Raw genomic sequence first — 20,497 nt, 5'->3', positions numbered from 1 at the left:
TATCCAAGTCTTATGTTGGACCAAACATGAGACCAGTGGTATGTGTGGAATATATATATGTATGTATATGTTTCTGTGGGGAATAAATATGTGTGTGTGTGTGTGTGTGTGTGTGTGTGTGTGTACATATGCATACACATATAGATAGCATCTTTTTGCAGATTTGCCAAATGATTCACAAGACCTGTGACTGTACTTAAAACTGAAGGGTCCAGCAGAAAGGTGCAATTACCAAATTACCTGAGGTGGGGAATTTCCTCTTGACTCATCACTGTCATGAAATCTAATTGGAACTGGATTTAAAAAACATTTCAGATACATTTGAAACACAAACATACAATCAGTGTTCAATCATGGATTCACTTTTTCATTCACTTAGTTATTCATTAATTCACTTTATCAACTGAGTTAATTTCTTGTGGTGGCTAGTAGTGTCTGTTCATTTCACAAATACGTGCCAAGTGGTGAACAAAATAGTGAACAAGTTAAGACACAGTCTCTCCCCTCAGATGCCTAGCAAGTTAACTCAGATAGGAGCTTAATAATTAATTATAATTGTATAGATGCTGTGCAGGAGAAGCCCATGGGACAGCTGGGATACAACTTGTCTCGGGTCAGTGGAATTGGTATTTGAAGTTATTTCCGCCCCCCCAGCTCTGTATCATCTTAATGTTGTTTGTGTTTCTCTGGCTTCTACATCAAAAGGTAAACTCCCTCTGAAAGCATTTTTGCTGACTCACTACATACTAAAGGTTTCTATCTCCATTCACCTCCATCTCTTGTCCCCACTTGTGTGAAGCCTGCTTCCCTGGAGATGTAAACACAACGGAAAGATTGAGTCTGCAGGCCTCACACACACGTGGATGTGAGGATGCGTTTTACATTTAGTCTTGAGATGGGGGTGTATTAATTTCCTGGGGCTGCCGTAACCAAATATCATGGGTTGGGTGGCTTAAACAACAGATTAATTTTCTCACAGTTCTGGAGGCTAGACGTCCAAGATCAAAGTGTTGGTATCCAGTTTTGGTTTCCTTCCGAGTCCTGTCTCCTTGGTTTGCGGACGGCCACATTCTTGCTGTGTTCTCACACGGTGTTTTTCCTCTGTGGGTGCAGATTCCTGTGTACCTTTCAGTGTTCAGATTTTCTCTTCTTATAAGAACACCAGGCAATTGGAATAGGGCTCACCTTTATAGCTTCCTTTTAATGTATTCACCTGTGTAAAGGCCAGATCTCCAAATATGGTTACATTCTGAGGCACTGGGTGTTCAGACTTCAGCAGAGGGAGTTTGGGTCGACACAGTTCAGACCATAACAGAGGCCAGCTCTCCCCCCGTCCCATCATAGCCTCTCTTTAGGCATCAGGGTTCCCAGTGCTGGCTGCCCCCAGAATCACATAGGGAGCTGTCGGACAACAGCCAGGCCCAGGCCCCACTCTAGACCAACTAGAGTAGGCATCCATATTTTTTCTTTAAAGCTCCCCAAATGGTTTTAGTAGAAAGCCAGGACTGAGGACTACTGAGCTAGGATCTAGAGTAGTCCTTCCCAAACTTGCCTGACCATAAAAGCCACTGGAGGAACGTATTAAACATACAAAAGGTGAGTTCATCATATCGCATCAAAATCTTCTGGGGACATTCCCCATTCTCCTCTTCCCACCCTTATTTTAATTAGTTCAAAATGATAAAAGTAACATGCTTAACATGCTTTCCAACCATCCCTTGAAAGCTGGCAGTTTTAAATATATATATACTTATATATATATAAAGGATATATATATATATATAAAGGATATATATATATATATATACATATATTAGCCTCTTTTGAATTTCTGCAGGATCTGGTCCTTCAAGCGGTCTCAGCGAATGGCCCAGTTCATTTCTTAGGAGGCTATGAGATGCTTTTGTGTAAAGTTCAATTATAAAAGGAGTGGCTAAAATAGCACAGACTAGCCCTAATTGGTTTGGCTCAGTGGATGGAGCGTCGGCCTATGGACTGAATGGTCCCGGGTTCGATTCCAGTCAGGGGCATGTACCTTTGTTGCAGGCACATCCCCAGTAGGGGGTGTGCAGTAGGCAGCTGATCGACGTTTCTAACTCTCTATCCTCTCCCTTCGTCTCTGTAAAAATTCAATTAAAAAAATTATAAATATAAAAAAATAAAATAGCACAGACTGGCATTTTTTTTAAAAAACCTTTGAATTGAGGACAGATGGTAAGAATTCAGCTCACTCATAGGAACTGTCTCTAGTATGATAGCACCTCACAGAATCCCCCCTCACTTGTCCAAGTCAAAACCTTTTCATAGCATTTCCATGTCTGATCAACCGCCAGACAGACAGACCATTGAGAGGAGCTCAGTGTGCAGCAGAGGGCCCTCTGCTTTGCTCACGGCTGCAGCTGATACCAGTGCCTTACACCTGTGTACTGTTACTCTCCACTCGGTGCCTTTTCCACTTTAATCGCCAGGGCTCTTGTTGTAAAGCAGATTCTAATTTGGGACGCCGGGAGGGATGGGTCTGAGGACCACACCCTGAGCAGTACGCTAGAGCATCCTCACATTGTTTTTCTTATTTTATCTGCACTCTTAGGGACATTTTTCAAAAACACTCCCACTTCTATCATTTGAACCTCATACCATTATGGCTGTTAAGACAGTTAGTGCAAATATCATGACCTCCATTTGACAGGTGATGAAAACTTGGGCATGCACAGGTAAGTGATTTGCCTAAAGTCTCCTAGCTAGCCAGTGGCAGAATCGAGGACTTCAGGTTTTCTCTAGCTCAGTGGTTCTCAGATTTGTGGATGTATCAGAACTGCCTGGAGGTTTAAAACGAATTTTGAGCCCCACCCAGAGTTTCAGTTCTGGGATGGGCTCTGAGAATTTGCGTTTTTAACAAGTTCCCCCATAGCTGATGTTGAATAAATGTCTCAAAGGACAGCATCCACCGTGCCTAGCCTCTTCTTAATACTTGGAGTTTGGCACATAGATTTTGAGCATAAAGTTTAATAATAGAGCACACAAAGTCATCGATCTTCAGCATTTTTGATAAATCACCTCACCAAACCGTAACTATCACTCCATGCTAAAGGTTTGAGTGAATGTTTGGATGTTCATTAATTCACACCCTTCCTGTCCTCAAGGCTGTGGTTTACTGTTCTGTTCAAACACTGTTTCCACTTTAGAGTGTGGTAGGTGTAATTTTATTTAGAAATTTGCATCTAATAAAAATAGAATATTTGTCTTGGTGAAATTCTTGTCAAAACAGGATTGTAGACGCCAGTCTCCAAGTAAGAAAATGAGTATTGTTTAATCAAGTAAGTAGTGGGTTTTTTAAGCCTTTTGAGGTAGCCCTTCAATGTTATATCTCCAGAATCCTGAGAGCAGAGGTGCAGTCCAATGAACAGATGTGATCTTTATCTGTATTGATGTTCTTAGAAAGAAAGCTATCGATTGGGATTTTGGATGGCCCCTTGATACTGCTGAATCTGAATCATTTATCTAAACTCCCAAATTTTCATCTTACTGTATGTGTATCTCTAGCTTCCTCAAGGAAGTTTCCACTGATATCCTCTAATTCGTTCCTTCAACATTTATTGAACATATACAGGCATTGCTACAGGTATGGACCAGCCATGATAAGTAGGGCTTTAGGATGTGGGCTCTGGAATTATATCACCTGTGCTTGAATCCTTATCCTATTACTGTTGTGTGACTGTAGACAAGCTACTTAATTTCCCTGTGCTTTGGTGTCCTTTAGCATATTATGGTAACTACCTCATGGTGTTGTTGCAAATACATGGAAAACATTTGAAATAGTGTCTTGCACATGGTAGAGTCAGTAAATGTTATTAACAAGCCTTTTACACGCACTTCCGTTTAATCACAACCACCCTCTGAGGTGGTACTACTACTGCCCTTATTTTACAGATGAATTAGTAACTAGTCCAAGGTCATACAGCTGGCAAGGTGCTGATCAGGAAATCAGACTTACCTTTCTCTGATCCCAAATCCTGTTTTTAACCCAATACCAAGCCTTTCAAGTAAGTACGTAATAGTAGTATATATATTATTTCAGAGAGGGAGAGAATAGAAACATCAACGATGAGAATCATTGATTGGCTGCCTCCTGCACTCCCCTTACTGGGGATCAAGCCCAAAACCGGGGCATGTGCCCTGACCAGGTATCAAACCTTGAGCTCCTGGTTCATAGGTCAACGCTCAACCAGAGCCACAGTGGGCAGGCAACAGTAATACTTATTAACATCTTTCTTCATCCAAATTCTCCATTCTTCAAGGCCCAAGCCACTTTAGCACAGGCTCTAATCCTTCATTGGGTATGGCACAGTCAAGAGCAAAATGGATTTGGGACAAAAGTCAAGACAGTAAACTGGCTTTCAAAAGGTCTTCACATAAGAGGGATACTAACTTTACTGCCCCTAAAGGCATTCCTTCCCTGTCGGTGTGCATCTCTGAATATAAGTCACAGGAGGAATTCGGGCCACAGAAATTTTGGGTGGTTCTCATCATTTGTCATAATGTGACACAGAAATACATGCAGTTTAGGTATCTGCTCCATTTATTGAATAAATTTTTTATCTTATAATCTTAAAATTCAAGGAAAAGTTTATAAATGGAAAATTATCCCAAACCCCACCTACATGCTCCTGCCAACACCAACTATAGCAAAAGTCCATTTGCTTCTCACTGCCACCTGGCTGCGTGGACCGGTGGCCTGCCGCGCGTGCGAGGCTGGTGACCCACTGGACTCAGGAGGGAAGTCATGACTAAGTAGTGAGGCCTGCGATCAAGGCTACAGATGGGGCTGTTAGGTAGGGGGAAGAGGGGCCTAGAGGAGAAAGAAAGCTTTGCAATCTTTTAAAGTCTCAACTTTATTTTAAATATTGCTATTTAAGTTCACAATAAGACCCTCCAGTAGCTCGTGTGGGAAGGAATTGGGAATCAAGAGCTATATAAAGGCAGGCAGGGGGTTAAAAGCAAGAGCTGAGTCAGACCAACCTAGATTTGAATCCCAATTGCACCAAGAAATTTGAGACCTTAAGTAACTAATTTTGCAGTGCCTCAGTTTCCTCAAAAAGCCAATACCTCTAAGATTTTTGTGAGATTTAATTACGATAATGTGTTAAAAACCACTAAAGTTCCTGGCAAATAGTAAAAAAAATTTTTTTTAACTATCATAAGTTCAGGCTCTGCTACATCACCAGTGGCGTCATTTTTGAATAAGACCCTTCCCTTTCACAGGTTTTAGTTTTCTCACGTAAAATGAGGATAAGCCTAGATGTCCTTGAATAGTCTCCGATCATCTGTTGTAGAGTAGCCTGAAAGGGTGAAACTCTGCCCCCTAGTGGTCTATAGTTCTTATTTCAAGATACCACAAGCAATCCCTCAGGCTGGTGGCAAGACTTCCCTGACATGTGCGTCACACTGAAGCTTTTGCCCCCGTCACTGGATTGCTGATAGCAGCTTCCCTAAATTCCTTATGTCCTAGGATTTGATGCTTGATAAGCAGTTTTCCCTTCGTGCTCCTTTTAATGATTTTATTATTAGTATGGTCACAAGTTTGATGACTACAGTACATTGATAATGTAGCCAAATACAAATATTTTAAATAAATTACATGTGTGTCAAATTTTAAAATGTCAAGTTTGAGTGATCATGCGTATCCCATGCATTTGCATTTGTGCCCCCACATTGCACAGCTCAATCTGTGCCTATCCTCACTGGGTCTTGGTGTGTGCCTCAGCGAGGTCTGGGCAGGAGCTATTGTGCCTTTTTTTGCAGACCCAGATTTTCAAGAGCAATGGTGTTGAACTCAGGCATTCCATGGAGCACGGTGGCAATACCAGGCTTTGCTTTGGTCCAAGGTTAAAATGCAATTACCGACTATTGCTTCTGCGGGCCACCCGATTCCCCATGGCTTGGGCTAGCACAAAGGGTTTCTCAGCATCCCTGCATGAGGCCAGCAGGCAATCTCTGTACCCATGGCTTCCTCCCTGGGGGAAAAGTCTAGTAGTGAGGTGGGCAGTTTTCCAACATGCTGTCGGTGATATAGCTGGAACCAAGATAGGATTCATAGTAACTTTTTTCATCAAAAGTATTAACAGTCCAACCAACCACCTGAATGCCTTTAGCGGACCACTTCTTTAGGTAGTTCCTGGAGAAAGAGGAAAAAACAAATCTGTTAGAACAATGACCAGTTGGTCTAGGCATCTATGCTGGTCACTAAGTCTGGTACTCAGTGAGTACTCACAGTGCTCTTAACTGGCCGCTGCACTGAAATCAGAGAAAATGTTCCAAAAGCCAGCTGTCACACTGTCACAGCTTAAAACTTTTCAGGGGCTTACTAAAAATCCCACCCCTTCCCAATAAGTCATAACAGAGGCCGTTCCTAGCTTAGTCCCACCTGCCTCTTTGGCCTCACCTTAACCCATACTCCCCCTTTCTTTCCTGTGCTGCAGTATACTGACTTTCTTTTAGTTCCTTGAAACAACCAGATTCCTTGCTGCCACAACATTTTTGCATGTGTTTCTCCCTCTGACTTGATCTCCACACCACTCCCCTCAGTTCCTACTCACCCTTTAGCTGTTTTCCCCAACTCCCCTGACTAGGTAAAATTTTATATGCACACTGTTCTCACCTACAAAACATTATCTTAGCTGTAATTTGTTGAATTTTTATTTATTTTTATTTTTTTAAAAAAATGTATTTTATTGATTTTTCACAGAGAGGAAGGGAGAGAGATAGAGAGTTAGAAACATCGATGAGAGAGAAACATCGATCAGCTGCCTCCTGCACATCTCCCACTGGGGATGTGCCCGCAACCCAGGTACATGCCCTTGACCGGAATTGAACCTGGGACCTTTCAGTCCGCAGGCCGACGCTCTATCCACTGAGCCAAACGGGTTTCGGCTTGAATTTTTATTTGATTAGCATCTATCTCCTTTTCCACTTAACTATAAACTCCATGAGGACAGAACATGGCTTTGTTTCTTTACCACAGTATCTTCAGATTCTTAATGCCTTGCAATACTGTAGACCAAGCATGTCAAACTCGCAGCTGGCCACGAGAGTTTGACATGCTTGCTGTAGACATACACCAAATATTTATTGAATTAAATGCATACAAACCTGAAATAATATGAAACTTAAATTATAATCAGCTGAAATACACAAAACTGCTAAAAAACAGATTGCCAGCACGTTAGGGAACAAGAAGTTTCGGAAACAATGGAGCAGAGCCTGCGATGTAGCAGGGAGTGGGAGGAAAGACTGAAGAGATGAGTCAGGCACCCACAGGACATCTTCACTGTGGTTCTGTCTGACCTGGATTCTACATTGGTTTTCAAAGGAGACGATCACAAGGAAATGTAATTTCTCTCTCATCAGTTTGACAAATTTATTTTTTCTATAAAATGCACTTAAAACCAAGAATATTTGATCAACTTGTTTTTGGAAATAATAAAGTATGCCTAAACTCTTCCCACCTAAGAAGCTAGTGGCATTCCAACTTAATAAAGGTGCGTTGGGCTCTATGGGTGGGAACTTATCCAGGCTGTCCACTGTTACTCTTCCTTCCCAAGAAGAGCATTCAAGAAATGTGTCAGAAGATAAAATACTGTTCAACTTACGGGGATATAGAATCCTTCTGTACGAGGAAAGCTGAAATTCCACACAGGTACCACAAGACATTATGCATGCTCCAGTCAAGTAAAATGTCTAAGACCACAAATGTGGACAGTTTCCACATGTTATCATAGCGTGGTTTCCCATCTCCAGTATGGCTAAGGCTCCAAGGTCTGTGAGTTAAAGCCGTTACTACATTCCGATCTGTTTGTCTCATCTGAAAAGGAATTTTGGAATATATAATAATTATCATAAGTCCAATACCTCTCACTTCTTATTTAAATTTAGCCAATGTTCTCATTCTGAAAAGTGAGTTAGTACACTGTCCCATGTCTACTAAATAAGTACTCTATCATAAACACTTTGAGAAAATAAGGTGACAGAGTAAAGCATCTATATATATAAAAGCCCAGCGACCCTAACGGTGGAACGACGGGAACAACTAATCGCTATGAAGCACACTGCAGCTGCCAATCAGCCCGATCCGGGCCCCAATAGGCCCCCAATCGCCCACAGCCCCTCCCCCGCAGCCAACCCTCCCCCCATAGGGCCCTCCAACACAACTGGGGGCGGGACCAGCCAGCCAACCACCCACGGCCCCTCCCCCCAGCCGGCCGCCCCCGCCCCCATAGGCCTCAATCGCTGGCCAGGCCAAGGGACCCCACCCATGCACAAATTCGTGCACTGGAACTCTAGTTTAATATAAGTATCAATAAGAACAATTCCTTTACAATCCTAAACAAACTGCAATCCTATCTTTAAAATGAGAAAATCATAACCTCAAAGAGAAATCATGACCTGGGGGTCAAGTTTTAATAATGTCACAAGAAAATACTTTCAACAGGATATCAACTTAAATTCTGGGCAAAGATAATTAGAACTCAATGAGGATGGAACTAAGATCATTTCAAGATAGGCTGGTCAGCTTTTGATCCTTTCTAGAGAAAATGGCTGAAAAGAGTGGTGGGTGGGGAAGCAGGATAAGTACGTGAGAAGAGAATAAAGAGGAAAAATGTGGGGTTGGGATAGGAAGAGGGCAAAGGAGAAATGGGGAGATATGGGTGGAATTATTTAAGTCTGTGTGCTATGCTCCTCTGGAAAATACAGCATACATTTTAATTTTTTTTAATGTTTTTATTGATTTCAGAGAGGAAGAGCTAGACAGAAACATCAATGATAAAAGAGAATCATTCATCAGCTGCTTCCTGCGCACCTCCTACTGGGGATCAAGCCTGGAATCCGGGCATGTGCCCTGACCAGGAATTGAACCATGACCTCCTGGTTCCTAGGTCCACTGAGCCACCAGGGCCGGCCTGCAGCATACATTTTAAAAGCCTCTTTGGCCAAGCAAGTTTGGGAAACACTGATCCAAATATTTGAAAGCCCTATGAGACCTATTCATCTTATTGACAGTTTACATGTGGACTGGCTACACTCTTACTATAAAATTTTAAATGTATGCTCTGTTGGTCACTATTAAAGAGTGCTACAGAACCAACTCATTATTTTGGAAACTGGCAAATTAAGGGAAAGATTAAGCATTTATTTGCCTATTGAGCAACTAAATAGTAGATTAGTTTCTTTTTATAGAAGTATTCTAGCTAATACATGAAGAAATTATAGAATTAAAATATTAACATTTTGCAACCCCTAATAAAGTGAGAGAGCTGACCATTGGCATCAGTAGCAGCTGCTAACAAGAGTCAGCCAGCCATTATATGCCCTTCGATGGAAAAATAACTAACCTATGAAATTATCTTGCCAAGAACAACTGACCCTAATTTGATCAAGCCTTTAGCTCTCATCACCAATTTACAGGAAATATACAGAGGAGAAGAAAGTGTTGAACTGTGTTATGGCATAATTAGCAAAATCCAGACTTGGGTAAACTCTACAAAACAACCTGTTTCTTCAATAAAGACATCACAAGGGCTAGGGGATGGGGTGGGAGAGAGGAAGAATTTACTAGTTTAAGATTTAAAATTATGACAGATAGTCTTTATTTGGGTCCTAATTCAAATTAGCAATTTGCAAAAAAAAACATTTGTGCTACTTCTGAGACAAATGAAAATGTATACACCGAGTGCATATTTGATTTTAGATGATGGTATTGTGGCTGTATGTTTTTAACGGAATTGCTTTTTAAAGATACTTAATCTGCCTTGGCCAGGTGGCTCAGTTGGTTAGAATGTTGTCCCGTATACCATAAGGCTGCAGTTTTGATTCCCAGTCAGGGCACATATGGGAGGCAACAGATCTATGATTCTCTCTCTCTCTCTCTCTCATTTCCTCTCTCTAAACATATCCTCAGGTGAGGATTTAAAAAAAAAAAAAGATACTTAATGCAATTTTAATGGATGAAATGATATGACGTCAGATACATTTCAAAATAACACTGGGGAAAACAAGGAGGGTACAGATGAAACAAGCCGGGGGGATATGGATGAAACAAGCCGGATCGTGGTTAGAGGGACTCATTGTACTACCATCTACTTTTATGCGTATTTTAAATTCTCTGAAATTAAAAGCTATTTTTTAAAAGGTATATTTTGATGTTACTCAGTGAGATGTAGAGCTACACAATTCTTTCTGTTCTGAGAACGTTTTCCAAAGTAATCTGAATGAACCTATAAACACAAAAAAAGGAGCTAAAAAGGAATCACGGGATTTTTAATATATTTTTTATTTATTTCAGAGAGAAGAGGGAGGAGATATAGAAACATCAGTGATGAAAGAGAATCATAGATTGGCTGCCTCCTGCATACCCCCTACTGGGGATCGAGCCCACAACCAGGGCATGTACCCTGACTGAGAATTGAACCATGACCTCCTGGTTCATAGGTTGACACTCACCCACTGAGCCACACCAGCCTGGCCGGAATCATGGTATTTTTAAATGGGATATGAGTACATTCCCCTTCCTGAATTTCTCTGGTTAACTTAAAAGAGGAGTTTCTTAACTGATTCAGTTCAATTTAACAGGCATCTGTCTTACAGTTATTTGGCCCATTGCTATTATCACCACCAACTAATATAATATTATGTACAACAAATATCCTAAATTTTACCTTATAGATAACTTCTGGCAAGAAAGAGCAGACCATACTAGTATTGTATAGTTGAGGAAACTCCATATATATTTTCTTTAGAGCATCAATAGCCTGTAAAACAGAAGCAATTCATGTATTTAAAATCTATTAAAATGTAATAGTCTTAGGCAATAATTATTACATATTAAGTACAATCCTATCAAATAAATCAGAGGTTTACTAATATGTAGGGACATTGAAAGGAGTATTAGTAGATCCCACTATCTATTGGGATATATTTTAAACTCACATCTGCAGCATCTGAAGAAATTGGAATACAGCTACTTTATTGTCTTGCTAACAGGCTCACCTCTTTTGTCATATTTTTGGAAAGTATGGCAAACTATAAGCCAGTGGAGGCTAGAAACAAAATTTAAAAATATTTTCCCTATACCTTAGTTTAGCCACTAGGAAAAGTCCTTTTATACCCAAAACTCTATCACCCTGTGCTTTTCCGAGCTCAAGTATAAGCCACCAGCCTGGAAACTACAAAAGGGTAGGTTTTCTCAGTCCAGGGGACTGAGAGGAAATGTCATCCACTATGAACATGAAGGTAGGAACAAGGGAGGAATTGGGGAGAGCTGGAAATCTCCCAACTCTCCCCAAGGTGAGCAAAAATTTCTTTTTGTAGCCCAGCTAAATAAATGAAGAAGGAATTATAGAATTAAAATATTGACATTTTGTAACCTCTAGTGAATTAATAGATTTGGTCATTGAATTTAATGCTGCTACATCATAATTTTTGAAATACTGCTAATTTTTGGAAAGTCACACATACCTATAACCAAATAAAGGCAATAAAATGGATTCCAAAAAAGAACACAGAAATTATTTGTGCTATGCTTCCCCTTCACTAATGAAACAGCGTGAGCTACAGAGCCAAGTTACTTTCCCACTGTTTGAATTATCACATGCACTGCACTGTGTGTAACTCTTCATCTACATTATTTATTTAATTCTCACAACAACCCTATGTGGTAGTTTCTTTTATGATTCCCATTTTACCCATGAGGAAATTGAAACTTATCAAGGTTGAGGTTACACTGTACTAAGTCCATCATATTGGCTCCTGTGCTCTACTGTCACCAATTTGCTGCCAACATCTGTTCCTTTATATGACATTTTGGTGAACTGGACCGCTATGTTCTACCCAGGCGTGCCCAAACCACCTTTTGAGCACCCAACCAGAAAGCTTAAATAGCTGGATTTAAAAAAAAGTTGTCTTCTCCCTCTGCCCACCTCCCTCTTATTCTAAGACAGTGGTTCTCAACCTTCCTAATGCCGCAACCCTTTAATACAGTTCCTCATGTTGTGGTGACCCCCAATTTCATTGTTACAAATTGAACATAATTAAAGCATACTGATTAATCACAAAAACAATATGTAATTATATATGTGTTTTCCAATGATCTTAGGCGACCCCTGTGAAAGGGTCATTTGACCCCCAAAGGGGTCGCGACCCACAGGTTGAGAACCGCTGTTCTAAAAGAATAAGTATGAAGGTCAGTACACCATTGGGTGAAATGTAGGACCTATCAGGGTTCCCAAATATGGGCCTTATTATCAATAAAACCTGAAGTGCTCATTAAAAATACATGTTCCTTGATCCCTAGACATTTTCAGAATTTCTTCTCTAGTTGGTATGGCCCAGAAATCCATAGTTTTTATAGGCATTCCTGGTAATTCTGATGCAGACCAACTGAAAAACCTAGAACTATCAATTTAGAAGAATAATAAATTAACCAGAGCACCATTCTCTTTTTTCTTCAAAAATAGTTTACTAGCCCTAGCTGGTTTGGCTCAGTGGAGAGAGCATCGGCATGCGGACTGAAGGGTTCCAGGTTTGGTTCCAGTCAAGGGCACATGCCCAGGCTCGATCCCCAGTAGGGGCATGCAGGAGGCAGCTGATCAATGATTCTCTCTCATTATTAATGTTTCTATCTCTTTCTCCCTCTCTGAAATCAATAAAAATATGTATGTTTAAAAAATACGAGTTTACTATACTAAAGTTAGAATATATACTGTGGCTTGTATTTCAGATTTTAACAACTGGTTTCAATTGTATCCTGGGATTAATTTTAAAACTTGGCATCATCAGAATTCTAAACCAGTAGACGGCCATTAGTGATTCTAACTATTATAAGCTAGGAGTAAATACGCAAGTTACCCAAATGGAAAAAGTATTTGTACTTGAAAAGCTGATTACAAAAGAACAAATGTTACCTGAACTACATTTTCCCTTGCAATATGTTTTCATAAGTAAAAGTGTATGTTCTAAAATGTAAGCAAAATTTTACATAGGAATGTCATACATATTTGAAAGTATTATAGTAATTTTCTGATACAAGTATACCAGTAACTATTCAAATCATAGAATAACAAAAGTATACATAAGAGATAGAAATCATACAGAAGGGCTAAATCTGTGCAAAAAATACCCTATTAGCTATCAGAAGCTTTAAATTTCATCCATAGTTGTCCATCTAAGACAGCGGTTCTCAACCTGTGGGTCGCGACCCCTTTGGGGGTTGAACAACCCTTTCACAGGGGTCGCCAAAGACCATCGGAAAACACATATATAATTACATATTGTTTTTGTTCAATTTGTAACAATGAAAATATATCCTGCATATCAGATATTTACATTATGATTCATAACAGTAGCAAAATTACAGTTATGAAATAGCAACGAAAATAATTTTATGGTTGGGGGTCACCACAACATGAGGAACTGTATTAAAGAGTCGTGGCATTAGGGAGGTTGAGAACCACTGATCTAAGACCTTTAGTAGCCAGATGAAACTGGTTGTGTCCACCTCCTGTTTAAAAAGTGCTTCCTTACTATTTATTTCATATCTCTGGCAAATGCTTTATGCAAATTGGAAATACCTCTTCTATGTTATGCTACTTGTAGAATATCAGTTGTTAAAAGGTTCCATCAAAGGTTAAAAAAAGATTCTGTGATTTACAGTTTTCCTTACAGATGTGGATTTTTGCATTGTACACTTCCATTAAGCAAACATAATTTATAAAAATAATTTAAGAATAAATAACAAAATATGTAGTTTTGGAAATCACTAACAATTAAAGATATCTTTTTTAAAAAGCAAAGTCTATAGTATAAATTTTACCTTATTTGCATGGCCCTTGACATCAAAGAAGATTGTGAGGTTTTGGTTTAGGGACTCTACAACTCCTTCCCTCAGGGTAGGGATTTTTTCATTAGGGAAATCATTCCTGTCAGAGAGGGAAAAGGCATAGTACATTGCAGGAAAAACAAGAGGTACAAGTTTAGTGGAACAGACATTTAAACAATGTCTCCCAAACAAAAGGAAAGAATGTTTTCCCCAACTTCCTTTCTTAACTACACTAAAGTCCAAGGGTAATTTACTATATGGACTTGAACCAAAGTACAGATATTCTTGACCAAAGAACAGAAACAACAAAAAAAATCATTTAATTTTTAGGAAGTCACTGGATTTCCACTGAATTAGCAATATAAGTAGAAATTCTACTCAACCAAGGGCAGAATATATGCCACCTTTGGAAACTCAGAGACTTAATTTTAAGATTGTAATTGCCCTTGCCTAACCGGTTTGGCTCAGTGCATAGAGCGTCGGCCTGCGGACTGAAGGGTCCCAGGTTTGATTCCTGTCGAGGGCATGTACCTTGGTTGCGGGCACATCCCTAGTGGGGGGTGTGCGGGAGGCAGCTGATCGATGTTTCTCTCTCATTGATGTTTCTGGCTCTCTATCCCTCTCCCTTCCTCTCTGTAAAAACTCAATATATTAAAAAAAAAAATTGTAATTGCCCTAACAGAACTTTTACAGGAAAAATTCCTAGGATTACATAAATCTGTGATTCTTTCTCATCACTGATGTTGTTCATTTAAGTACAACTGTTTAAAATAATGTTCTAATACATAATTTTCAGATTAAAAAAAAGGGAAGTTAAGTGCAAGATATTAAGAAATTGGCTTTTCTCACATAATGAAGTTTCACGGCACATGATTTAACTTATGCTAATTCAACTATATTATTTCAATTGTAAGATCTTGGCTTTAAAAAAAAAAAGATAAAGATAATGGAAACAGTACAAGCAATTCTGCCAGCCATTCTATTCAATACCTATTCCTTGGAGTGAGAAATAGGCATTGAATAAAATGACACACAGGATGACATCACTTGGATAATTATAGAGAAAATAAGTAGTTTTCCTACAACATGGGCCCTAAACACAAGCAAATTATCATTTGATGTTCAAGAAAAAACAAAACTGCCCTAGCTGTTTTTGCTCAGTGGACAGAGTGTAAGCCTAGGGACTGAAGGGGACTGGGTTCGATTCTGGTTAAGGTCACATGCCTGGGCTGCAGGCTTGATCCTCAGTAGGAGGCGAGCAGGGGGCAGCTGATCAATGATTCTTTCTCATCATTGATGTCTCTAACTCTTTCTCCCTCCCCTTTCCTCTCTGAAATCAATCCTATATAATAAAAGGCTAATATGCAAATCGACAGAAAGGTGAAAAGAATGGTCTCTATGACGTGCACTGACTACCAGGGAGCAGATGCTCAATGAGGGAGCTGCCCCCTGGTGGTCAGTACACTCCCACAGGGGGAGTCCCACTCAGCCAGAAGTTGGGCTCATGGCTGGCAAGCGCAGTGGCAGTGGTGGGAGCCTCTCCCACCTGCAAGGCAGTGCTAAGGATGTTCGAATGCCAGCAGTCGGACATCCCCTGAGGGCTCCTGGATTGCGAGAAGGTGCAGGCCGGGCTGAGGGACTCTTCCCCCTCCCACCTGAGTGCACAAACTTTGTGCACTGGGCCTCTAGTAAAAATATATATTTTTTAAAGTTAAACAAATAAAATAAATAAAAATAAAATATATTTTAAAAAGTAAAAACAAAATGCAACCTATTCCAATTGTAGAATAAAGACTTGTTATTGCTAAAGATATAAAGATGGTATATTGACTCTGTTATCATGCTTTTCCCTCCCACTCCCCAATATTTTTAAATTGATTTTTAGAGAGAGAGAAAGGGAGAGGGAGAGGGAAACATCAATATGAGAATGAAACATGGATTGATTGGCTGCCTCCTATATGCCCCCTATGGGGCATCAAGCCTGAAATTCAGGCATTTGCCCTAACCAGGCATTGAACCAATAACCTTTTGGTGCATGGGACAACACCCAACCAACCGAGCCACACTGGCCAGGGTTGATAATATGCTTTCTTAAAGGATTTTAAGAGTGATGCTGACACTAAGCATTTTTTGCTTTTTAAGTGCTAACTTTGAACCTGACATCTTATGTGCAATGTCACTGTCACATTAAAACCAGCCTTTTACCCTAGCTGGTTTGGCTCAGCGTCTGCCTCTCGACTGAAGGGTCCCGGGTTCGTTTCCGGTCAAGGGTCCATGCCCAGGTTGTGGGCTCAATCCCCAGTTGGGGGTGTGCAGGAGGCAGCCAATCCATGATTCTCTCTCATCATTGATGTTTCTATCTCTCTCTCCCTCTCTAAAATCAATACAAATACATATTTTTTTTTAAAACAGCCTTTCCCTCGCATGCAGCAGAGCATGAAATATCTGATTACTACAGTAAAGGGTAATCTCAGCAGCCTGGATTTAGAACTTGCAAGTGTTACAATATTCTTTCTAGACTAAAACATGATTTCCTTTGGCTGACTTTTAATTTCTTCCCGATTCTAGGAAAATTAAGTCTAAATCATCTTTTCGGGAGGAATTTAACTTAACCATAGGGTGGAATACTCAGTACTCAAGTAGTACTCATCATTGTCCAGAGAACTGATACGACATAGTAACAGTAAGCACAGTTTTCAGTATTACAAGAGGAGGATTTAAATAACCACGTTCCAAAGTATATTATTACCCAGTATACCAATCCCAAGGTGTTTCTAGTTGTTAATGGTAGGAAGAGTGTGGGTTCTATGGTCATGAACATTTGAGAAACACTAAATTAAAGGTAAGAATTGACTGACATGGGCTCTTTCCCAGGAGGAACAACTAGAGTACAGTGTTTGATTTTACTTGATCATAGAGCCCTTTTCTTGGAGAATATCGTATAGGACTAGTTTTGATATACATATATATAGGGCATCCCCCAAAATATATACACACAATTTGAATAATTACAAAGGCAATGTTTATTAAATACACTTCATTTTTCAAAACTGAGCTATCAGCTGTTAAACTGTGTATACATTTTGGGGGGACACCATATATATATATATATATATATATATATATATATATATCTACACTAATAAAAGAGAAACATGGTAATTGGCGTACGACCGCTACCCTTCCCATTGGCTAATCCCCGTCACTCACAGAGTAGGGCCGAGATATGCAAATTAACTGGCAGCCAAGATGGCGGCCGGCAGCCAGGCAGCTGATGCGAACAGGGAGGCTTGCTTGCTTCAGTGACGGAGAACTCTTAACATTCCCCGCCTGACTTGCCGGCCTCTCAGCTGCAACTCTAAGCAACTATGTTGCGAATACAGAAGCTAAAAAAACCCCAGAAACCTGCTTTACTCAGCGGGGCTTCAGTCAGCCGGACCGCAACATTGTATCAAATACAGACGGTAAACAAAGGCCAGAAACCTGTTTTCAGCAGCCAAGGCCTCAGAGCTAAAGCTGGCCCAGAATAAAAATAAATAAATAAATAAATAAAGGAGCAGTTGGGAGCTTCAGTCCCAGCCTGAAAACAGCCCTCAGCCCCTCAGCCAGACTGGCCAGGCACCCCAGTGGGGACCCCCACCCTGATCCAGGACACCCTTCAGGGCAAACCAGCCAGCCCCCACCCGTGCACCAGGCCTCTATCCTGTATAGTAAAAGGGTAATATGCCTCCCAGCACCGGGATCAGCGTGACAGGGGGCAGCGCCCAAACCCCCTGATCGCCCTGCAGCTCTGTGTGTGACAGGGGGCGGGGACCCAACCCCCCCGCCCCCCACAGGCCCTGCTCTGTGACGGGGTAGAGCCATAACCTCCCCATTGGCCCTGCCCTGAGTGTGACAGTGGCAGCGCCCCAACCCCCTGATCGGCCCTGCTCTGTGGGTGATAGAGGGTGGCGCCCCAACCCCACCCCCCCACGGGCCCTGCTCTGTGCGTGATGGGTTAGAGTCATAACCTCCCCATCTGCCCTGCCATGAGTGTGACAGTGGCGGCGCCCCAACCCCCTGATCGGCCCTGCTCTGTGGGTGATAGAGGGCAGCGCCCCAACCCCCTGATCCACCCTGCCCTGAGTGTGACAGGGGGCGGTGCCCCAACCCCCCAATCGGCCCTACCCTGAGCGTGACTGAGGTGAGAGGGCACAGGCCGGTCTAAGGGACCCCCCCTTCCCCCGAGTGCACAAATTTTTGTGCACCAGGCCTCTAGTATATATATAATTTATATGACAGTACAACAGTACTTGTCATGTTCGTGACTAAGACAATATTGTCTTAAGAATAATTCCGAGGCCAAATTTGGACTCAGTGGGAAAAGATTAAAAACATCCATTTCTGTTGTTCCTGGCACCTGCTTATTACTTAGGAAATCTGTAGACAGTTCAAAATAAAACACAACCAAACAACTCTCCTGGAGCAGAAAATGTGCTTGGAGATACCAGGGTCTGTCATCTCCAACAAAAGCTGAAGATATGTTTAAGAGACAATCAACAACTTACCTTAATCTGTGATTTGCTGCAGGATTAAGCTTCCTAATTTGTTCAAATGTCAAATCACATATTCGGCCAGTGCCATCTGTTGTCCTATCCACTGTGTTATCGTGCATTAAGACGGGAACCCCATCAGAGGTAAACTCAATGTCCAGCTCCACGCCTGTGGCTCCATTCTTAGCTGCCTTAACAAAAACATCAACAATATTAATGCCAAGTATCATTCCGTAATATAAACACTCAAGGCAACCAACAGCTACTCTTACGGATTCTTTTCATATTCAATTGATCCATTCCTCAACTGATGGACCACTTTTGTTGTTTCCACTTTTTGACTATTATGAATAACACTATGCACATTCGTATCCAAATTTTTACATTTCAATTCTTTTGGGTATATACCTAGGAGTAGAATTGCTGGATCATACAGTAACTCTATGTTTCACCTTTTGAAGAACTGCCAGACTGTTTTCCCACTAGCTCTGAAATCAATGAAAAATATATATATATTTTGTAAAAAGCCAATGACATTTGAGCTGAGACCATAATAGATAAAAAGAAGTCAACCAACCATATGAAGATCCAGGGGAAGAATGTTCCAAGCAGAATAAATAGCAAGTATAATACAAAGGCCACGAAGTGACCTAACCTATTGCTTCTTGACCTAAAGAGCTTACATCTGTGGGCGTCTTAACAGTCATTCTTTATCCCATCACCCTATTTCTCCATTGCATTTTCGCTCTCTTAAAGACTCTCATGTATGTATTTACGTGTTTAAGGCCTGTTTCCTGGACTCCAATGCAAGTTCTGTAAAAGCCAGGTGCCTTTCTGTCTTGTCCATGACTGCATGCTCAGCGCCTGGCACCTGGCAAACGTGAGCGTACTCGCTGGGTTCTATAAATACTTGAAGTCGGGAGGCTTGCCAGACGTCAAAGGGATGGAGGGCCACTTCAATGTCTTCCCGGCGGGCGAATGGGGTTATGGGAAGGCAGGCAATCGTGAGAAGACGGGGGAACCTTCGGAAAAGGCACGCAGGAAGCAGTCCCAGCTCCCCGGAGGTGCGCGAGGCGGCCGGGGTCTCACCTGCCGAATGGCCGCCAGCGTGTTCTCGGGGGCGTCGTGGCAGCCGCCGCGGTGGGCGATGGCGGAGACGCGGTCGCGGGGCCGCAGCACCTGCAGGGCCCGGCGCGCGGGCAGAGGCTCGAAGCTGAAGAGGCGCAGCAGGAGGTAGAGGATGCCGGTGAAGAGGCAGGCATTGCAGGGGCTGCGCGTCACCAGCAGGCACAGCAGCAGCAGGAAGGAGAAGGGGCCCAGGAGGCCCCCCTGTGTCTCCCACAGCCACATGCCGGCGCCCGCACCGGCACGGACGGGAATCCCGGACCCGCCGGGCTCCCGGGACAGGAGAGCGAGAAGCAAGGGCAAGAATTCAAGGCACTCACCGCAGGAGCACCCTTCAAGGGTTACAGCGCCGCGCAATGGCGGCGGCGGCGGCGGTCACATCCGGAGAGGAGCCTGCAGCCCAGCCAATCAGGGCCGGGGACCTGCAGAGGTCGGGGGCGGAGCCTCTGGGTGGCCCCGGAGGCGGGCCCCGGTCCCAGGCTCGCGTCCCAAAAGCGCTTTTGGGGTGATTTCTGGGGTCTGGACATCAGCGCGGCTTTCAGACCCCAGAAGGAGAGGGGTGCAAGAGCCGTTGTACGGTTGCACGACTGCACGGGTTCTTAATGACTCCTTCATTCTGCCCTCGAGGACACTGCCCTGAGAGCCTGGAAGGGGCAGGACGCTTTCGACTATTCAGTTCAATCCCCGGGCTCAGGACACAAACGTGAACAGGACCCAAGGAGTCCCTGCTCTCCTGGGGCTTACATTCTCGTGGGGGTAAATAATAGTGTCTGAGTGCAGCTAACATGTGTAGAGCACCTAGCATGCTCCAGATTATGTGTGAGCAAATGCTTCGTGCATTATATCATATATTCTCACAACACTGTCATTGGGTAGGCATTATCTCAGGAAGCTGAAACCACTCGACTTTAGAAGGATTTTTCAGCCTGGTCGGTGTGGGGCAGTGGCTGAATGTCAACCTATAAACCAG

At 42.2% G+C, this 20,497-nt stretch overlaps 1 protein-coding gene across 5 annotated transcripts; it reads right to left on the bottom strand.

Moving 5' to 3' along the window:
- Window positions 1-3,570: 3,570 nt before the first annotated feature.
- On the bottom strand, window positions 3,571-19,888 carry GDE1 (glycerophosphodiester phosphodiesterase 1). Of its 5 annotated transcripts, none has more exons than XM_081089776.1 (6): window positions 18,980-19,888; window positions 18,418-18,593; window positions 13,865-13,970; window positions 10,713-10,805; window positions 7,650-7,861; window positions 3,571-6,175 (listed from the first exon to the last, which is right to left on the bottom strand). In XM_081089776.1, the coding sequence occupies exons 1-6, from the start codon at window positions 18,980-18,982 to the stop codon at window positions 6,028-6,030; spliced, it is 738 nt and encodes a 245-aa protein (XP_080945902.1). In that variant the 5' UTR covers window positions 18,983-19,888; the 3' UTR covers window positions 3,571-6,027. The 5 variants fall into 5 exon arrangements, with proteins under 5 accessions (XP_080945902.1, XP_080945903.1, XP_080945904.1 ...); XM_081089777.1 differs by having other exon boundaries at window positions 18,418-18,589; window positions 19,492-19,888; XM_081089778.1 differs by having other exon boundaries at window positions 19,848-19,888.
- Between the last annotated feature and the right edge of the window lie 609 nt (window positions 19,889-20,497).

Source organism: Myotis nattereri (assembly GCF_964212035.1).
Source record: "Myotis nattereri genome assembly, chromosome: 4".
NCBI classification, from domain to species: domain Eukaryota; kingdom Metazoa; phylum Chordata; class Mammalia; order Chiroptera; family Vespertilionidae; genus Myotis; species Myotis nattereri.
This window is presented reverse-complemented; position numbering and strand designations above follow the sequence as displayed.

What these genes read in the sequence shown, in the direction of transcription:
- GDE1 (XM_081089780.1), bottom strand. Translation starts at nt 19,752, where the DNA reads ATGTGGCTGTGGGAGACACAGGGGGGCCTCCTGGGCCCCTTCTCCTTC. An exon ending in GCAGCAAATCACAGATTAAG is followed by an intron (nt 13,971 to 18,417) that starts GTAAGTTGTTGA and finishes CCTCTCTGACAG; the next exon opens with GAATGATTTCCCTAATGAAA. An exon ending in CAGAAGGATTCTATATCCCC is followed by an intron (nt 6,176 to 7,649) that starts GTAAGTTGAACA and finishes CTCTTTCTCCAG; the next exon opens with GAACTACCTAAAGAAGTGGT.